This window comes from Macaca fascicularis, chromosome 11 (genome assembly GCF_037993035.2).
Source record: "Macaca fascicularis isolate 582-1 chromosome 11, T2T-MFA8v1.1".
NCBI classification, from domain to species: Eukaryota; Metazoa; Chordata; class Mammalia; order Primates; family Cercopithecidae; genus Macaca; species Macaca fascicularis.
The window spans coordinates 58,028,393-58,048,670 of record NC_088385.1 but is presented as its reverse complement, the minus strand read 5'-3'; the positions used below and the strand labels follow the sequence as shown (position 1 = coordinate 58,048,670).

Here is a 20,278-nt window from a genome sequence, read left to right as displayed (position 1 = left end):
TGACTGGAGGCCTCCCAAGGTGACTCCTCAAAGAACTTCATTCATTTAGGGGAACGTTCTAGAATGGTGGTTCGTAAGGCAGTTGCACTATTATTATTCCACTACTGACTGAGCCGAGGCCATGGGAATGGTCTCCCTGTTAGGACCGGGCACATCAGAGGGTCTGAGGAGTCTGGACTTGGCCAAGCTAGAGGGCTCGTGGTGGAGGCGGTGAGGGGAGCACTGGGTACATTCTCACCAGCCCCTAGAGGAGCGGCCCCTTGAGGATGGAGCCTGCACCTAGGTGCAGGGTGTGCCAAAGAGACCAAGATGCTCTCACTCCCTCTTCCTGGGTATGGGTTGCCCACAGGTTCGAGAAGCTGGACATCACACCCAAGAGTGCCCAGAAGCTGAAGCCGGTGCTGGAAAAGTGGCTGAACGAAGCTGAGCTGCGGAACCAGGAAGGCCAGCAGAACCTGATGGAGTTTGTGGGAGGCGAGCCCTCCAAGAAACGCAAACGCCGCACCTCCTTCACCCCCCAGGCCATAGAGGCTCTCAATGCCTATTTTGAGAAGAACCCACTGCCCACAGGCCAGGAGATCACTGAAATTGCTAAAGAGCTCAACTATGACCGGGAGGTCGTGCGGGTCTGGTTCTGCAATCGGCGCCAGACGCTCAAGAACACCAGCAAGCTGAATGTCTTTCAGATCCCTTAGGGCTCAGCCCCTGGCCCTGTGTTCTAGCACTTTGTCCGTTTCCCTTGGCACCCGGCTGCAGCCACTGCCATGACAGCACCTGTCATTTTGCCACGTGCAGCTGTGCTCACCCCAGGTCATGAGACTCCACCGTGTGCATGTGCATCAATGTCCCTCTTCTCCCACACATCTCACAACAAGGGGAGGCCAGAGGGGGTCACACGAGAGCTCCAGGCTCTGGGCTGGTCGCTCTGAAGAAGAAGATTTGTGATGTCACTTAGAGAAGCACCTTGCCAGCATGGTTTCTGAAGGGTGAATTCTGGCGGGGAACCAGAAACTCCGTCTTTGGGGCAGGGCTGTAGCAGCTCCTAAGGACCACTGGCCATTAGCACTTGCTTTTGATGGCGTTCTCTTTCCACCTTCTCTTCTCCTTTGCTCCTCTGTGTTAGTGTGGCAGGTATGACAACTCATCCAGTGGAACCACAGCCTCACACTGCCCTTCCGCCCCCACACTTTGCCTGCAGGCGCGCCGAAAGGACCCAGGAGATAAAATTCAAAAAAGTGTGATGTGCTGCTCAGAAGGTCAGACTCAAATGTCTGCCCTGACCTCCAGGTCAGAAGGTTCTCAAACCCCTGGGGCTGGAACATGGGATCTCCTCTCCCACCTCTTCCTGGTTCCTTTGTGGGGAAAATTGCACTAAAACAGAACCTTTTCTTAATCCACGTTGGAAGGAAGCAACAGTGAACTCTACCTGTCGTGGAGTTGTCCTGGGTCTGCAGAAGATTGGGAATTTAGAAAATAAGGCTGTTCTTTCAGATTTTAATCTAATCTCTGTCAATGGCCATCCCTCCCACAAAAAAATGTGGGTTACGAAAACGTGCAGACTGGAAAATCCCACTGCCCAAACAAACGGGCAACTCTGGAGAAAAATAAGGAAAGGAATGCTGACTTTCTCTTTCTTTCTCTTGTCCTCACACCCATTCCCAGCCCAATACTAGGGTTTTCTTAAAAGGAGCAAATTAAACAATAAACCAGACAGCAAGGCCCTGGGGGAAAGGACAACATCTTGAAATAAATGATGGAGCCTGGGAAGGTCTCTTGTGGAAGCTGACTTAACTCTAATTTTCTTTGTAACTTCAAGCCTTGGATACCGGAGGAGAAATCTCATTTTGTCGAGTCTCAGACCATGTCTATGTGTAAGCAATCCCCCCAGTGTCCTCCGAGCCAAGAACACCCTCAGATCAGGTTGGGTTTTGCCTCTAGACAGGGTAGCTGTGGTACCTTGGGGGTTAGCTCTCATCCAAGCTGTTAAGTAAGTTTCCAGCCTCACTGTGGCTGGAAAGCCCCTAAAATTCAGTATGTAACTCCAGGAAGTCAGGAGAGAACAGAGATTTGCCTAGATGACCACAGGCTTGTGGTGTAGACAGTCCCTAAAGGGCCTCAAGTCACGGTGGTCAAGCACCCCTCTCTCCAGTACTCGTATCCTTACAGAGGCTGGTCTCCAACAGCTGCCTCCATTGGACCTCCCATGATCCACCCTGAGGGAGTGACCATCAGGTGGAGACACATCACCACCTCTGTCAGTCACTGGTGCAGAGCCACCTCCTAGCCTAGCTGCTTCTGGTATGCTGTTTCCTTTCCCACTTCCTGTTGGTCCCTCCCAGGCCCTGCAATGCCAGCGTGGCCACCCTCTTGGTAGCCTGGCCAGTGAGAGGAGGACAGTTGTGTGCTGAATTAGCACACGCATGTGCAGCGTGCGTGCGTGCGCACACACACACACACGCACACACACACGCCCTGCTACATTTGGACAAACCATGCCTGCCAGATTGTAGCAGAGGTGAGGAAGCAGGTGGGCAGCTTGCCTGACCCAGCTTCCCAGAAGAGCGTGTCTCCAACAGAGAGGCTCCACACTCTAGTTCAGGGTTATTGACCTGCCTCAGTAAGATGACAGACTCATTTGGGAGGGGTGTTGCAAACAAGTTTTCCGTGAGAATAGTTAAGTTCCAGAGCTTGTAAAGGATTCAGTGACTTACACTTAGTAAATTAGGCCAGGTACGGTGGCTCACGCCTGTAATTCCAACACTTTGGGAGGCTGAGGTGGGCAGATCATTTGAGGTCAGGAGTTTGAGACCAGCCTGACCAACATGGTGAAACCCTGTCTCTACTAAAAATACAAAAATTAGTCAGGTGTAGTGGCACACACCTGTAATCCCAGCTACTTGGGAGGCTGAAGCAGGAGATTGCTTGAACCCGGGAGGTTGCAATGAGCTGAGATCACGTTGCTTCACTCCAGCCTGGGTGACAGAGCAAGACTCTGTCTCAAACAAACAAAGAAACCTATAGCGATGCAGGTTTTCATGCTCAGATGCTTGCATTCAGGTATGCTTTCTTTTTTGAGAGAGACAAATGGGTCACAGCTGGCAGCCTGGGAATAGCACATAATCCAGGGTGTGTCTGTGGTGGTGGACATGCAGGAGGGCACCATCTGTCCTGTGTCATGATGGGAAAACAATCATGAACCACTGGTCTAAATTAGGCCTGGCCATGCTTTCTCAGCCCCTCCCTCATTTAAATCTGTCTTCCCAAGGCTGAGCTAGAACTAAACCATTTCTCCTCTGCTGGTCATTCGGAGGAACAATACCAGGGGTGAGAGGTTTGTAGGCTGAATCCCCCAGGCATGGGGATGCAGGGTGTCCCTGAAGTGTGCCCAAAGCAGAGCTCGCTGGCCTATGATCTCTGCCCTTGCTCCCACAGTGTAAGACCCCCAGGAAGCAACTGGGGCCTGAACCTCTCACCTAGGAGGTGGGTTTATTTTATTTCTTGTTAGCATCAGGCTCTGAAAGGAGACGGTGTACATTTCGTTTTGAAAACATCTTCTGGACTGAAGCCAGAGTTTAGTGTCGTCTTTACTATGGAAAGAGAGGAGAATGGACAGAAATGGTTTAACGGTGTGGGGTTTTGTTTGTTTTGTTTTAAATGGAAGAAAGACCAAAACTTTCCTGGTGAATCAGCTAGGGCCTTTGACCCTGCACTAACCATGGCATTTTATCCAGGTAAAGTCCAGGGAAAGAACTCAGCCAAATGGACTAAGGAACACACGAGTTTGGAATTCGAGACCCTGACATTTTTGTGTTCTTGGAAATCCAGTTACCTTCCCATGCCCAGATTTCCTTCCTGCCTCATGGACCAGGCTCTAACACTGAGGTCCTCACTGTTCCCAACACAGGCAAAGCTTCCTGAGGGCTGGAGCGGGGAAGGGGAGAGGAGAATGGGGAAGAAGCATTTGATGTAGTTGTGTGGAATAAACAGTATTTTTTTCTTTTGTACTGGTCTGTTTGTTTCCTGTTCACTCCTCGGGATAGAGAGATTAGTGAACCAGTGTTAGAGGACAGGGAAATGACAGCCTTTGCTGTCAGCTTGCAGCCTGGAAAATCCCATTGCAAGAAAGCAGGGGTCAGTACTCCGGATTCCCACTTCAGAAGTCCCTGCTCGGATCCTCCTGCCACCACGACCCTCCCTATAGGGCACAGGGCCTCCTTTTAGACCACACTTCTTATACCTAGGGCCCCAGAATTCTCTGCCAAGCCCACTTCCTGGACCCCTCCTCTCTGGGTTCCGGGAGCTGTGCTGTTGGTGTGCATACTTGTAGGTCTAAGAGGTGGCTGCCTTAGTCTGCTCTGGTTGCTACAACAAAGTACCTTAGACTCAGTGGCTTACAGACAAGAGAAATTTATTGCTCACACTTTTGGAGACTGGAAAGTCCAAGATCAAGGTCAAGATCAAGGTCGATGTCTGATGAGAGCCCTCTTCCTCATAGACAGGTGTCTTTTCACTGTACCCTCACAAGGTGGAAGGGCAAGAAAGCTCCCTTGGCCTCTTTTATAAGGGAGCTAATCCCTCTATTCTTACTTGACTTATTGCACCCCAAAAGGCCCCACCTTAATACAGTCAGCCCTCCATATCCCTGGGGTCTGCGTCCTCAGATACAACCTCAGATGGAAAATACCATATTCCAAAACAGCAACAGGCTGGGCACGGTGGCTCATGCCTGTAATCCCAGCATTCTGGGAGGCCAAGGTGGGCAGATTGCCTGAGCTCAGGAGTTCGCAACCAGCTTGGGCAACAGGGTGAAACCCTGTCTCTACTAAAAATACAAAAATTAATCAGGTGTGGTGGTACATGCCTGTAATCCCAGCTATTTGGGAGGCTGGAGGCACAAGAATTGCTTGAACCCAGGAGGTTGCAGTGAGCCAAGATCATACCACTGCACTCCAGCCTGGGTAACAGAGCAAGACTCTGCCTCCAAACAAACAACCCAATCCCCCCAATACAACAATAAAAACAATACAAACAAAAAATGTCAATACAGCATAACAACTATTTACATAGCGTTTACATTATATTAGTAGGTATTATAAGTAACCTAGAGATAATCTTATGCAAGAGGATGTGCACAGAAGGTTATGTGCAAATACTACACTGTTTTTGGTGGGTTTTGTTTTGTTTTTTGAGACAGAGAACAAAAAACAAAGGCCCAGGCTGGAGTGCAGTGGTGCGATCACAGCTCACTCGATTTCCCTGGCTCAAGTGATCCTCCCACCTCAGCCTCCTGAATGGCTGGGACTACAGGCATGTGCCACCACACCTGGCTAATTTTTTTATTTTTATTTTTAGAGATGGGGTCTCACTATGTTGCCCAGGCTGGAGTATACCATTTTATATGAGAGACTTGAGCACCTGTGGATTTCAGTATCCTCAGGCATCCTGAAACCAATCCCCGACAGATATGGAAGGACAACTATACTATCACATTGGGGATTAAGTTTCAATATAGGAATTTTTGGGAAACACAAACATTCAGCCCAGCCGTGGCCAAAGGGCAGCTGTTTGCCAGACAGTAGGGTGACAGAGCTTGGATGTGTAGACTAGGGTGTCTACACATGTACGTCGGGTTCTTTGCAGTGCAAGATGGGGAGAGGGAAGAGAAGGCAGCCAATGGGCTGAGGGCCAGAACTGGGGCACATTCTAGCATGGGACTTCCAGGAGTTCTAAATCCAAACCTGGTCTCCCAAGTCACTGTAAAGGTATACTTATCAGGATAGGAAGCCAGAACATTAATAGTTAGTTTGACTTATACTTTATAAAAAGGTGACTATATGGTAAGCAAGACTTTGTATTATTCCCCAGGACTGTCACCTGAGCTTAGAACTGAGAGCACACCTGTCGTTAGAGTCTCTCTTGGCTTGTCTACCTCCTAGGAGCAGGGTTCATGACATCTCCGTCTCAGTTCCCTCTCCCCTGACACTTAGCTGGTATTGATGAGGTCTGGGCTACCTAATCTAAACTGGTGAGAGCAGCCAGGCGCGGTGGCTCACGCCTGTAAGCCCAGCACTTTGGGAGGCCAAGGCGGGCAGTTCACCTGAGGTCAGGAGTTTGAGACCAGCCTGGCCAACATGGTGAAACCCCATCTCTACTAAAAATACAAAAATTGACCAGGCGTGGGGGCACATGCCTGTAATCCCAGCTACTTGGGTAGCTGAGGCATGAGAAGCGATTGAGCCTGAGAGGCAGAGGCTATAGCGAGCCGAGATTGAGCCACTGCACTCCAGCCTGGATGACAGAGTCTCTGTCTCAAAAACAAATAAATAAAAATAAAAACAAATAAGTAAAAATAAAATAAACTGGTGAGAGCAAGCAAGACATCACCTTTGATTCTACCAAACCAACATTCCTGAGCCGGGCACTGTGCTGGATTCTGGACCATGCCCCACCTCTCCACCCCTACCCAGGGAGATAATGAATGTCTAAGCCTCTGATGCAAAGCTTAGGGATCAGAGGAGCTTTACAGTACTCTGAAATAACAGGGCAAAAATTCAGACAGAAGCCAGCACTTACCTTTTGCATAGATCTTACATAGATATTACATATATCTTATGTAGATATTAGCTACTCACACTGGGCTGTGACTCCTCATTACACAGGCTAGGGGCATAGAGTAGGTGCTTGATTAAGTGGCAGATGATTGACTGAATGCATTTCATACACTCTCCTTCATGGAAATAATGACAGCTGAGTCCCTGATTTCAGGTTCCTGGGAGAAAGCAGGACTATGAGATTCAGCTTAGCTATGCTGGGTTTGGTGTGTGAAATGTGAGAGTGAATAGAATCTGGGCAGCAGCTGGCTGTGACCTGAGAGAGACAGCTCCCAGCAGCTCCCACCAGGAAAGTCAGTTGGAGCTGATAGCTCTGGCTCAGACCAGTTGAGGGTGGCTCTTGGCCGTTGGCCCAGGAAGGCTTTAGAGGATGAAGGGACTGCAGTCTTTATTCCCAGGCCTGGGAAGTCTATTGTGTTGTGGATGACTCTGACAGGAGAACTGATGTTTTATGGATATGGGCTGGTTTCTGGACTAGAGAAGAGAGGAGAAGAGCCTGAGGTGGAACGGTGGGGCTGTGAAAACTTCTGATTTCCTTTCCTTTCAACTGCAGGGTCCTTCAGAGAAGCCACACTAGGCCTCACAGGTTGGTGGCAGGAAGAGGTGAAGAGTTAAAGCCAGATGGTCAGTCCCCACAAAAGCCTGCCTGGGAAATGGTTTCCTCCTGTACCTGGAAGAAAATGTTCACTGATTAACCGGGGAACCCAATGACATTGACTGACTTGAGTACTTGAGTGAAAAGGGAAGGCTAGGGGATGAATGGGTACTGACCCAGGGAATGCAAACCCTCAAGCCTCTGAGAGAACTGATTTGTCTTAAGAGATAGGCAAGACAGCTGCTAGGGTGCCCTCCTTGCCAATAACAATAATAGCTAACCTTTACTGATCACTAGTCAAAATGCAGGGTTCATGACATCTCCCTCTCAGGTCCCTCTCCCCTGACACTCTGCTGGTATTGATGAGGTCTGGGCTACCTAATCTAAACTGGTGAGAGCAGTTTAGACTTGTAAGCACTTAACATGCACCATCTCAGTTAATTCTCACAATAATTCTATAAAGTAAGAAATATTATATCCACTTTGCAGACAGGGAATTGAGGTACATGGAGCATGAGGAATATACTCAGGGCTGCTTTGTGAACAGCAAAACTAGGATTTGAACCCAGGTAGGCAGTCTGTAAAGCTTTTGTGCTTAACTTTACCCCATACAGGCTCTGAAAGGTGGGTGGGACCTTGAGGTTGCTGTGTGTTTGTATGTTCTGATTTTTTTTTTTTGAGACAGAGTCTCACACTGTCACTCAGGCTGGAGTGCAGTGGTGCAATCTTGGCTCACTATAACCTCTGCCTCCCAGGTTCAAATGATTCTCCTGCCTCAACCTCCCAAGTAGCTGGGATTACAGATGCCTGCCACCACACCCAGCTAATTTTTTGTATTTTTAGTAGAGATGGGGTTTCGCTATGTTGGCCAGGCTGGTCTCAAATTCCTGACCTCGAGATCTGTCTGCCTCGGCCTCCCAAAGTGCTGGCAATACAGGCATGAACCACTGCACCCAGACTGAGCTTTTAGGTAGAGTTTCCACATGTTTCCACCTACCAGGGTAGACCCTGCTATGTCCCATCTTGATGGTATCCAGTTTTAGGATCCAATCTTGAGAAGTGAACCCTCCATGATGAGCCTTAACTTCAAGGACACTGAATCCAGAACACTGAATTTGGAGCTCCATGCCACAGGTACTCTGATTTATTGTGTGTCATAGAAGGCAGATTTTTATTGCGGGATGAATTTATGGGTACAAAAATTTGATCTTTTGATAGGTGTTGCTGGATTTCTTTCTTCTCCTTTGAAAAGGAGTTTGGCTCTTGTTGCCCAGGCTGGAGTGCAATGGCAGTCTTGGCTCATTGCAACCTCCACTTCCCAGGTTCAAGAGATTCTCCTCTCTCAGCCTCCCAAGTAGCTGGGATTACAGATGCATGCCACCAGGCCCAGCTAATTTTTGTATTTTTAGTAGAGATGTGGTTTCACCATGTTGACCTGGCTGGTCTCGAACTCTTGACCTCAGGTGATCCACCTGCCTCTGCCTCCCAAAGTGCTGGGATTACAGGCGTGAAACACCTTGCCCAGCCCAGTGTTGCTGGATTTCTAAGGGAACATCTAGTGGTCTTTTCTTGGAGGCAGAGCCTTCTTGGCTGCTCCTGGAATCTCTCCCATCCTGGCACTCCAATTTCACTCTTAGTTATGTTGGGGAGGGGAGAGTATGGGAAAAGTCCACTTTCCCAGTCACAGAATTCTAGGGGTAAACAGTGTGTAAAGACTTCTTTCCCAAGGGGGAACTGGGGTCAACAGCATAATTCTCCAGGCTGACCTGCACCCCATTTGGGAGGGGCTGAGGCTTAGGAGTCTCCTCTCATTTCACCTCAGTGGGTTTTAGAATTAATAAGTGGCGGCCGGGCGCGGTGGCTCAAGCCTGTAATCCCAGCACTTTGGGAGGCCGAGACGGGCGGATCACGAGGTCGGGAGATCGAGACCATCCTGGCTAACACGGTGAAACCCCGTCTCTACTAAAAAGTACAAAAAACTAGCCGGGCGAGGTGGCGGGCGCCTGTAGTCCCAGCTACTCGGGAGGCTGAGGCAGGAGAATGGCGTGAACCCGGGAGGCGGAACTTGCAGTGAGCTGAGATCCGGCCACTGCACTCCAGCCTGGGCGACAGACTGAGACTCCGTCTCAAAAAAAAAAAAAAAAAAAAAAAAAAAAAAAAAAAAAAAAAGAATTAATAAGTGGCAAGGAGGACCTTTGTGAAGTGTTTATTTTGGTTCAGATATTAAACTTATTCTCAAACACTTCCAAAAAGTACATGTCTGTCTTTTCTTAAATATTTTCCAGGGCATAGGGCTCCCTGATATTCCTGGATGTGGCACAGTCATCTCTTCCAAACATCTAATATGATTACTCCTTGTTTTTCTAAAAGTCCATTCCCTTTGAACTATTCTTCTGTGGATGAGAAAACATGCTTCATCCAATATTCCTTCGTGGGCACAATGTTCTAAAAATTCAATATTCTCACCTCCACAAGTTTCAAAATTCATCTCTGAAAGGAAGAATAGGTAAGAAGCAGATATATATATATATACACATATATATATATATATATATATTTTTTTTTTGAGATGGAGTCTCACTCTGTCGCCTAGGCTGGGGTGCAATGGCGTGATCTCGGCCCACTTCAACCTCCGCCTCCCGGGTTCAAGGGATTCTCCTGCCTTAGCCTACCGAGTAGCTGGGATTACAGGCACCTGCCACCATGCCTGGCTAATTTTTGTAGTTTTAGTAGAGATGGGGTTTCACCATGTTGGCCATGCTGGTCTTGAACTCATGACCTCAGGTGATCCACCCACCTCGGCCTCCCAAAATGCTGGGATTACAGGCGTTAGCCACTGCGCCCGGTGAAGCAGATCTTTTTAAAGTTTATTTATTTATTTATTATTCTTATTTTTTTGAGATGGAGTTTCGCTCTTGTCGCCCAGGCTGTAGTGCAATGACACGATCTTGGCTCACTGCAGCCTCCGCCTCCTGGGGTCAAGCGATTCTCCTGCCTCAGCCTCCCAAGTAGCTGGGATTACAGGCATGAGCCACCACGCCCGGCTAATTTTTCTATTTTAAGTAGAGACGGGGTTTCACCATGTTGGCCAGGCTGGTCTCGAACTCCTGACCTCAAGTGATCCACCCACCTTGGCCTCCCAGAGTGCTTACAGTTGTGAGCCACCACACCTGGCTATTTATTTATTTATTTTTGAGATGGAGCCTCACTCTATGGCCCAGGCTGGAGTGCAGTGGCGTAATCTCCGTTCACTGAAACCTCCACCTCCCAGGTTCAAGCAGTTCTCCTGCCTCAGCCTCCCAAGTAGCTGGGACTACAGGTGCCCACCACCACACCCGACTAATTTTTGTATTTTTAGTAGAGATGGGGTTTTGCCATTTTGGCCAGGCCAGTCTCAAACTCCTGACCTCAGGTGATCCACCCACTTCAGTCTCCCAAAGTGCTGGGATTACAGGCATGAGCCATCGTGCCCGGCCCTTTTTAAAGTTATAACCACTCACAGAGAGAGTGTAGCATGAAGGTTAGATGCCTAGACTGTGGGGTTACCACTCTCATGCTGGGTGACCATGGACAAGCCATTTAATTTTTCTAAGCCTCAGTTTCCTTATTTATGAAACTAATCGAATACGGATACCTTTCTTATAGGGGTGAGTGAAGATGAAATGAGATAATAAACCTAATGCACCTCGGCAGGCCCTGGCACTTAGGAAGAGCTCAGTAAATATGAGCCTATCATTATTATTAGTTTTTATTTATTTATTTATTTATTTTTTGAAACAGGGTCTTGCTCTATTGCTCCGGCTGGAGTGCAGTGATGTGATTTTGACTCACTGCATCCTCTACCTTCTAGGCTCAATGGATCCTCTTGCCTCAGCCTCCCCAGTAACTGGGACTACGGGGGCACACCACCACAGTCAGCTAATTTTTTTGTAGAGATGGGGTTTGCCATGTTGCCCAGGTTGGTCTTGAACTCCTCAGCTCAAGCAATCCACCTGCCTCAGCCTCCCAGAGTGGTGGGAGTAGAGGAGTGAGCCACCACACCCAGCCATATTAGCTATTATTTTTTGCTTTGTATGTGTGCAGTTTCCATCGGCAGGGACGCATCACTATAGGCAAATCCCAGCTAAGCGAATCAGGAACCAGCTACTAATTTATATATATTTGTTACTTATTCAAGAGTACAATTTTTTGGTAATTTATGAAGCATAATGATGAAACAATCACTCATGCTCCCACTACTCCACTTATGTAAACTATTAAGAATGGTTGAAGCTATCTTCTTTCTTTTTTCCTTTTCTTTTTCTCTCTTTTTTTTGAGATGGAGTTTTGCTCTTGGTGCCCAGGCAGAAGTGCGATGGCGTGATCTCGGCTCACTGCAACTTCTGTCTCCTGGGTTTAAGTGATTCTCCTGCCTCAGCCTCCCGAGTAGCTGAGATTACAGCTATGCACCACCATACCTGGCTACTTTTGTATTTTTAATAGAGACGGGGTTTCTCCATGTTGGTCAGGCTAGTCTCAGACTCCCGACCCCAGGTGATCTGCCCTCCTCAGGTGCTGGGATTATAGGCGTGAGTCACCACGCCCAACCTGAAGCTATTTTCTTTTCTTTTCTTTTTTTTTTTTTTTTTTTTTTATCTTTGTTACAGAGTCTCACTCGGTCGTCCAGGCTGGAGTGTAGTGGCCTGATCTCGGCTCACTGTGATCTCTGCCTCCCAGGTTCAAGAGATTCTCCTGCCTCAGCCTCCTGAGTAGCTGGAATTACAGGTGTGCACCACCATGCCCAGCTAAGTTTTGTATTTTTAGTAGAGACTGGGTTTCTCCATGTTGGTCAGGCTGGTCTTGAACTCCTGACCTCATGCGATCTGCCCACCTCAGCCTCTCTCAAAGTGCTGGGATTACAGGTATGAGCCACCGTGCCCGGCCACGCTGAAGCTATTTTCTAGTTCCTTCCCTCACCTATTCCCCTGCCTCTCCTTAGATGAGGCCATCACTAGAATTGTATTTATTTCATTCCTTTTGAAAGGACTATATGTAAAGTTGACCCTTAAACAATGTGAGGGTGATCCCCACACGGTTGAAGATTCAAGTGTAACTTCTGATTCACCTAAAACTTAATTAATAACAGCCTACTGTTGAGCCGAAACCTTACTGATAACACAGTCAATGGACATATATTTTATATTTTATGTATTATATATTGTATTCTTATAATAAAGTAAGCTAGAGAAAAGAAAATATTTTAAAAATCACAAGGAAGAGAAAATATATTTACTATTCATTAAATGGAAATGGATCATCATAAAGGTCTTTCCTCCTCATCTTCACATTGAGTAAGCTGAGGAGGAGGAGGAAGAGGAGGGGTTGGTCTTGATGGCTCAGAAGTGTCAGAGGTGGGCCGGGCGCGGTGGCTCAAGCCTGTAATCCCAGCACTTTGGGAGGCCGAGACGGGCGGATCACGAGGTCAGGAGATCGAGACCATCCTGGCTAACACGGTGAAACCCCGTCTCTACTAAAAAATACAAAAAACTAGCCGGGCGCGGAGGCGGGCGCCTGTAGTCCCAGCTACTTGGGAGGCTGAGGCAGGAGAATGGCGTGAACCCGGGAGGCGGAGCTTGCAGTGAGCTGAGATCCGGCCACTGCACTCCAGCCTGGGGCGACAGAGCATGACTCCGTCTCAAAAAAAAAAAAAAAAAAAAAGAAGTGTCAGAGGTGGAAGACAATCCATGAATATTAGAAGACACCAAGAAACAACAAAAAAGGAAAAATTAAAAAAAAAAAAAAGAAAACTCACAAATAAGTAGACCCGTGCAGTTCAAACCTGTGTTGTTGAAAGGTCAACTATATACTTTCCTAAATGATAATTGCTTAATTTTGCTGACTTTTGAGCTTTATAAGGTGATATTACACAGTATGAGGACTTCTGCATTTCCCCCTCAATTCTAGGATTGATTTATTCATGCAGTTTAGTATAGCTTTATTCATTTTCACTGCTCAATAATATTATATTCCAGTCCAATGTATCTGTTCTTTCGCTGGTGGAGAATTGTTGTATTCCATTTTGTTACCATAAACAGTGCTGCCATGAACATTCTCATACAAGTCTCCTGGTATGTATGTAGAAGAGTTTCTCTAGGATATATATGTAGAAAGGAGTTGCTGTGCCGGGCGCGGTGGCTCAAGCCTGTAATCCCAGCACTTTGGGAGGCCGAGACGGGCGGATCACAAGGTCAGGAGCTCGAGACCATCCTGGCTAACATGGTGAAACCCCGTCTCTACTAAAAAATACAGAAAACTAGCCGGGTGAGGTGGCGGGCGCCTGTAGTCCCAGCTACTTGGGAGGCTGAGGCAGGAGAATGGCGTGAACCCGGGAGGCGGAGCTTGCAGTGAGCTGAGATCCACCACTGCACTCCAGCCTGGGCGACAGAGCGAGACTCCGTCTCAAAAAAAAAAAAAAAAAAAGAAAGAAAGGAGTTGCTGAGTCACAAAATAATTTTCAGGACAATTTTTAAAGAGTTCAGGCCAGGCGCGGTGGCTCAAGCCTGTAATCCCAGCACTTTGGGAGGCTGAGACGGGTGGATCACGAGGTCAGGAGATCGAGACCATCCTGGCTAACACGGTGAAACCCCGTCTCTATTAAAAATACAAAAAACTAGCCGGGCGAGGTGGCTGGCACCTGTAGTCCCAGCTACTCGGGAGGCTGAGGCAGGAGAATGGCGTAAACCCGGGAGGCGGAGCCCGCAGTGAGCTGAGATCCAGCCACTGCATTCCAGCCTGGGTGACAGAGCGAGACTCTGTCTCAAAAAAAAAAAAAAAAAAAAAAAGAGTTCTGCTTGATCCTGACCACTCTGCCCTGAGTCTCAGTTTCCTCATATTGAAAAACAAACCAAAAACTTCTGTGAAGATTAAATGATATGATGTATTTGATTTATTTATTTTTAATAGAGACAGTGTCTTGCTCTGTTGTCCAGGCTGGGTGCAACAGCCCAATCATGGCTCACTGTAGTCTCGAATGCCTGGGCTCAAACCATCCTCCCACCTCAGCCTCCTGAGTAGCTGGGTCTACAGGTGCACACCACCATGCCTAATTTTAAAATTTCTTGTAGAGAAGGGGTCTCACTCTATTGCCCAGGCTGATCTTGAACTCCTGGGCTCAAGTGATCCTCCTGCCTCAGCCTCCCAAAGTGCTGGGATTACAGGTATGAGCCATGGTGCCAGGCCAAGACAATGTATTTTAAAGTGCTACTGAGGCCAGACACGGTGGTTCATACCTGTAATCTCAGCACTTTGAGAGGCCGAGGCAGGCAGATCACATGAGGTCAGGAGTTCAAGACCAGTCTGGCTAACATGGTGAAACCCCATCTCAACTAAAAATACAAAAATTAGCCAGCCATGATGGCGTGTGCCTGTAGTCCCAGCTACTTGGGAGGTTGAGGCAGGAAAATTGCTTGAACCCGGGAGGTGGAGGTTGCAGTGAGCAGAGATTGCGCCACTGTACCACAGCCTGGGCAACAGAGGGAGACTCCGTCTCAAAAATAAATAAATAAATAAATAATAAAATGCTATTAAAACCATAACAGACTGGGTACCTTGGCTCATGCCTGTAATCCCAGTACTTTGGGGGGCTGAGGTGGGAGGATCGCTTAAGCCCAGGAGTTTGACAGTCGCTTGGGCAACATAGTAAGATCCCATTTCTACTAAAAATAAAATATTAACTGGTGTGGTGGTGTATGCCTTTAGTCCCAGCTACTCGGAAGGCTTAGGTGGGAGAATTGCTTGAGCCTGGGAGGTGGAAGCTGCAATGAGCTGTGATCATGCCACTGCATTCCAGCCTGGGCAACAGAGTGAGACCCAGTCTCAAAACCAAAACCAAAACTAAAGAAAAGAAAACATGCCTGGGCGCAGTGGCTCACGCCTGTAATCCCAGTACTTTGGGAGGCCAAGGTGGGCAGATCACTAGGTCAAGAGATGGAGACCATCCTGGCCAACATGGTAAAACCCCGTCTCTACTAAAAATACAAAAATTAGCTGGGCGTGGTGGCACATGCCTGTAGTCCCAGCTACTTGGGAGGCTGAGGCATGAGAATCACTTGAACCTAGGAGGCAGAGGTTGCAGTGAGCCGAGACTCCACCACCACACTACAGCCTGGTGATAGAGTGAGACTCCCTCTCAAAGGGCATGGTGGTATGCACCTGTAGTCCCAGCTACTTGGGAGGCAGAGGCAAGAGGATTGCTTGAGCCCAGGAGTTTAAGGCTACAGTGAGCTCTGATCAGGCCACTGCACTCCAGTCTGGGTGATAGAGCTATACCCTGTCTCTAAAAGAAACAAAAAAATCCCAAGCCCATAACATACTATACAATGTAAATTTTTTTTATTTTTTATTTTATTTTAATTTTTTTTGAGACGGAGTCTCGCTCTGTCGCCCAGGCTGGAGTGCAGTGGCGCGATCTCGGCTCACTGCAAGCTCCGCCTCCTGGGTTTACGCCATTCTCCTGCCTCAGCCTCCTGAGTAGCTGGGACTACAGGCGCCCGCCACCGCGCCCGGCTAATTTTTTGTATTTTTAGTAGAGACGGGGTTTCACCGTGGTCTCGATCTCCTGACCTTGTGATCCGCCCGCCTCGGCCTCCCAAAGTGCTGGGATTACAGGCGTGAGCCACCGCGCCCGGCCTATACAATGTAAATTAATGTTATTAAAATAGGATAACAAAATCAACCCAGTGTTAATAGAGAAGCAGAAGTGTACTACTAGTGGGAGACTGGAGCTAACATTTATTGAATCATTACTATTTTAGTGGCATTTTGGTACCTCATTTTATACTCACAACAAGTTTAGGGGGAGGTATTATTTTCACTAATTTATGCATTAAAATACTGAGGTTCAGAGATGTAAGATTACTTGCCTGAGGTTATACAGCTAGAGGTGGAGCTGTTGGTCAAACAAGGCATGGCTCTATCTAAGAGAGATTTTAAAATACCCCAAGTACAATGCTAGTTTACAAAGGATTTTGACCACCAGGCATGGTGGCTCAGGCCTTTAAACCCAGCACTTCGGGAGGCTCAGCCAGGTGGATCATTTGAGGTCAGGAGTTTGAGACCAGCCTGGCCAACATGCTGAAACCCCATCGCTACTAAAAATACAAAAATTAGCCAGGTGTGTGGTACACACCTGTAATCCCAGCTACTCGGGAGGCTGAGGCAGGAGAATTGCTTGAACCTAGGAGGTGGAGGTTGCAGTGAGCCGAGATTGTGCCACTGCACTCTAGCCTGTGCAAGAGATCAAGACTGTCTCAAAAAAAAAAAAAAAAACAGCCATAAACTTTGAGCCCTCAGATCTCCATGTGACATCTCTCTTGTGGTCTATGAGCCCAGGACCCATTCCTTTACCCACAGTTACACATTTTGAGATAGAATTGGCTCATGGGAAGAAAAGATGGCTTGAAGAGATACTGAATATCTCCAGAATGGGCCAAGACTTGGATCCCAGGGCTTACCAAGGTAAGACGGCAGGTTTAAGCCTGGAGCCCTCAGAGAAATGCCTATGGCTGAAACACCCCACACCGGCACATGTTGTCAACTTCATGTCAACTTCTTTCTTTTTCTTGATTCTCTTATTCCTTTTTCATTCCTTTTTAAATTCAATAAACATGTTTAAAAGTCCTATTGAATGCGGGAACTATAGTAGGAGATATTTAGAACACAAGCCTGAAAAAGACCTATTCCTTGTTCTTTAGATCAATCTAGTGAGAGAAGCAGATATATACAAAAGTATAAGTCAAGGCAGATTTTTAAAAATTCAGCAATGGAATACAACAATGAACCAATACTTTCACATAAAGGCAATGTCTTGTAATGGAAAATGCCAGGCTTTGGAATCAGCTCTGAATCCATGTCATGGATCTGGCATGTCAATTTAGCTCTGGCCAATGTAAGCGCTTAGCCTTGGTTCCTTATTGATAAAAGAAGAGTTATTATACTTAGCTTTATCATTCTAATTCCAAGATTGCTTTGAGGACTACTCATAGTGTAATAAAATTCCTAGCAATAGTTGATACTTAATAAACAATGGCCATTATTACTCAATCCTCAAAGGAGGAAGGTGGAGCAGATATAGTTACTCCCGTTGACAAAGGAGGAAGCTAAATCTCAGTGAGATTAAGCAATTATTCTGAAGACACCAAACTAATAAGTGAAGACGCCAGCCTAAACTCTGATTTTCAGATCTTTTTAAATTCCAACACCCCATACCAGCACAACCACCTTTTAAAAACCACAATTTTTTTTTTTTTTTTTGAGACGGAGTCTCGCTCTGTCACCCAGGCTGGAGTGCAGTGGTGCGATCTCGGCTCACCGCAAGCTCCACCTCCCGGGTTCACGCCATTCTCCCACCTCAGCCTCCCGAGTAGCTGGGACGACAGGCGCCCGTCACCATGCCTGGCTAATTTTTTGTATTTTTAGTAGAGACGGGGTTTCACCGTGTTAGCCAGGATGCTCTCCATCTCCTGACCTCGTGATCCGCCTGTCTCGGCCTCCTAAAGTGCTGGGATTACAGGAGTGAGCCACCGCGCCCAGCTTTTCTTTTCTTTTTTTCTTTTTTTTCTTTTTTTTTGAGATGGAGTTTCACTCTTGTTGCCCAGGCTGGAGTGCAATGGCCCGATCTCGGCTCACCGTAACCTCCGTCTCCTGGGTTCAAGTGATTCTCCTGCCTCAGCCTCCTGAGTAGCTGGGATTACAGGTTCGCGCCAGCACACCCGGCCAATTTTTGTATTTTTAGTAGAGACGGGGTTTCTCCATGTTGGTCAGGCTGGTCTTGAACTCCCGACCTCAGGTGATCCGCCCACCTCGGCCTCCCAAAGTGCTGGAATTACAGGCGTGAGCCACCTCGCCCGGCCTAAAAACCACATTTTTACTGATCTCATGCTTTTCTGTTCAATTGCATTAGAGAGGACGCCTAAGATAAAATGAATATAGAGAGAAGTGGGATTTATGCAGGGTCTCGACCTCGGAAGAGGTGAGTTTAAGGAGACAGGAGGATGAGCAGGAGCAAGCGCGCGCACGTAAGGAGCGTTTGGGAAGTAGTCAAGAGTCCGCCAGGGGTGGAGTGGGTTCATAAGGCTAGAAGGAGGGCTCCTTCCACGGTTCAGGGTGATGACTTGATGGGTAGCGGATACCAGAGCTCTGGTAACTACACGGACAGGCGTTTAAACCCGGACACTTGCACGCCGGGTCCTCTCCGTGATCGCCCAGCCCATCTCGGGGGCAGAGCCGAGGCGCAGCCCGCCTATCATCGCTGCCGAGACTGACGAGGTCTCTTCTTTATAGGCGAGCGACAGCGTGACGTCATGTTCGCCGGGCAGGCGAAGAAAGAGGACGCCATGATTGGTTGGCGCTGGGGCGGCGGGCGGTGGAAGGGCCTGGGGAGTCCAGGCTTCACGCCTGTGCTGGACTTTCTCCTTCCATGTTTCCAGGCCGTGGGGGGCTACAGAGAGCAAGGAGTCGGCTCAGCGGAAACCTGGATTTGGTTTTAAGCCGTGGGGTTCAGAGGGGGTGACCGGAAGTGATCGTGGGACTGACCGGAAGCGAGGCCTGGAGGGGAAAGAGAGAGCGAGCCCTGGGAGGGAGGGGGCCTCCAGCAGAAAGGGGCGGGGGAAAAGGTGCAAAAGCAGCGTGGGAGCGCCGGGCTGGCTTCCTGCGGCTGCTGCTGGTCTGTCTGGGAAGCAGCAAGCCACCACTACGAACTCTCAAGAGGGTATCTTAAGGAGTGGGAGTGCGGGAGTCCAGAGCTGCTTCTGGGAAGTCTGCAGTAGTTGAGCAAAGGGGTCCTCACGTTCCTGAGACCTGAGCAGGGGGGATTTTGGAACCTGGGGCAACCAAGAACTAGCAGCCAAGGATACGGGAGATTAGTTATACGAGCAGTGCTGGTCGGGCTTGGGGGTGGCTGGTGGGCACTCCGTGGGAAACCTTGGTTTGTAGTTTTCTACTGTGTTACTCCTGTTGGGTAGAATTACCCTCCGCGCCTTTGTACAAGACACAGTGTCTCCTGGGGCAAGGAAGGAGCCAGGATGGCCTGGGCTCTGAAGCTGCCTCTGGCCGACGAAGTGATTGAATCCGGGTTGGTGCAGGACTTTGATGCTAGCCTGTCCGGGATCGGCCAGGAACTGGGTGCTGGTGCCTATAGCATGAGGTGAGTGAGATTTTCCCAGACCCTACACCTGAATAACAAAGGCGGATAGAGACTAAGAAAAGTGGTTGAGTGGGAAGGAAGTGTATAGAGTTTTAAAAAACTGTCTACGATTGTGGAAAGGGGACTTGTTCCTTTGTCGCTTTGAGTAGTGTTGTGGAAGAAATGGAAAAAGCGATTGTAGGCTATATGAAGCCTGCGCAGGATCAGTGGAAGAAGGAAGAGTGGTCCCTGATTAGCAACCAGATGAATGTTGAGAGGCTTTTGTGCCCATGTGCATTGGAGACTTGGGGACTGATGGTGTATGTGGGGGTAAGTCTGACGTTATGTGAAGAAGGGGTTACATACAGCATAGGAAGGCTATCTAGGAAGTTGGGAAATTGGGAGCTGGTGCTTAATGATGAATATTCGTTCGTTTCTTGTTGGAAAGGTATGGAAGTCCTTGATGAAGAAGTCCGTGCAGTTATATCTTATCACTAGCTTGCTTTAAGACTTTACTTAATTCTGGGATTTCTGACTTTTAAAACATAAGCTGTGAAATGAAAAAGTGACGAAGAAAACTTACGATGCTTCTGGATCTTTACGTATCAAGCCAATTGTTGATAACAGATGATATATCTCCTTTCGGCCGGGTTCGGTGGCTCACGCCTGTAATCCTAGCACTTTGGGAGGCTGAGACGGGTGGATCACTTCGGCCTAAGAGTTCGAGACCATCGTGGCCAATGTGGTGAAACCCTGTCTATACTAAAAATACAAAAATTAGCCGGGTGTGGTGCTGCGGGCCTGTAATCCTAGCCACTCGGGAGGCTGAGGCAGGAGAATCACTGGAACCCGGGAGGCGGAGGTTGCAGTCAGCAGAGATGGTGCCATTGCACTCCAGCCTGGGCAACAAAG

General features: G+C 48.1%; 2 protein-coding genes across 47 annotated transcripts in view; both read left to right on the top strand.

Moving 5' to 3' along the window:
* The window catches only part of POU6F1 (POU class 6 homeobox 1), a 32,278-nt gene extending 28,274 nt beyond the window's left edge, over positions 1-4,004 (top strand). For all 31 annotated transcript variants that reach the window (XR_012420254.1, XR_012420253.1, XR_012420252.1 and 28 more), the window contains one exon: positions 350-4,004. Coding sequence is in view for 24 of the 31 variants with exons in the window: in XM_074006912.1 (XP_073863013.1) it covers positions 350-695 (346 nt within the window). In the remaining 7 variants the exon portion in view is untranslated. The remainder of the gene's footprint in view (positions 1-349) is intronic.
* A 14,554-nt stretch (positions 4,005-18,558) lies between these two features.
* Positions 18,559-20,278, top strand: part of TFCP2 (transcription factor CP2) — an 83,760-nt gene continuing 82,040 nt past the window's right edge. For 14 of the 16 annotated variants that reach the window (XM_005570876.5, XM_074006874.1, XM_074006877.1 and 11 more), the window contains exon 1: positions 18,559-19,387. In XM_005570876.5, the coding sequence (XP_005570933.1) occupies positions 19,266-19,387 (122 nt within the window). In that variant the 5' untranslated portion in view covers positions 18,559-19,265. The remainder of the gene's footprint in view (positions 19,388-20,278) is intronic. The other 2 variants (XM_074006880.1, XM_074006871.1) reach the window with 1 other exon arrangement.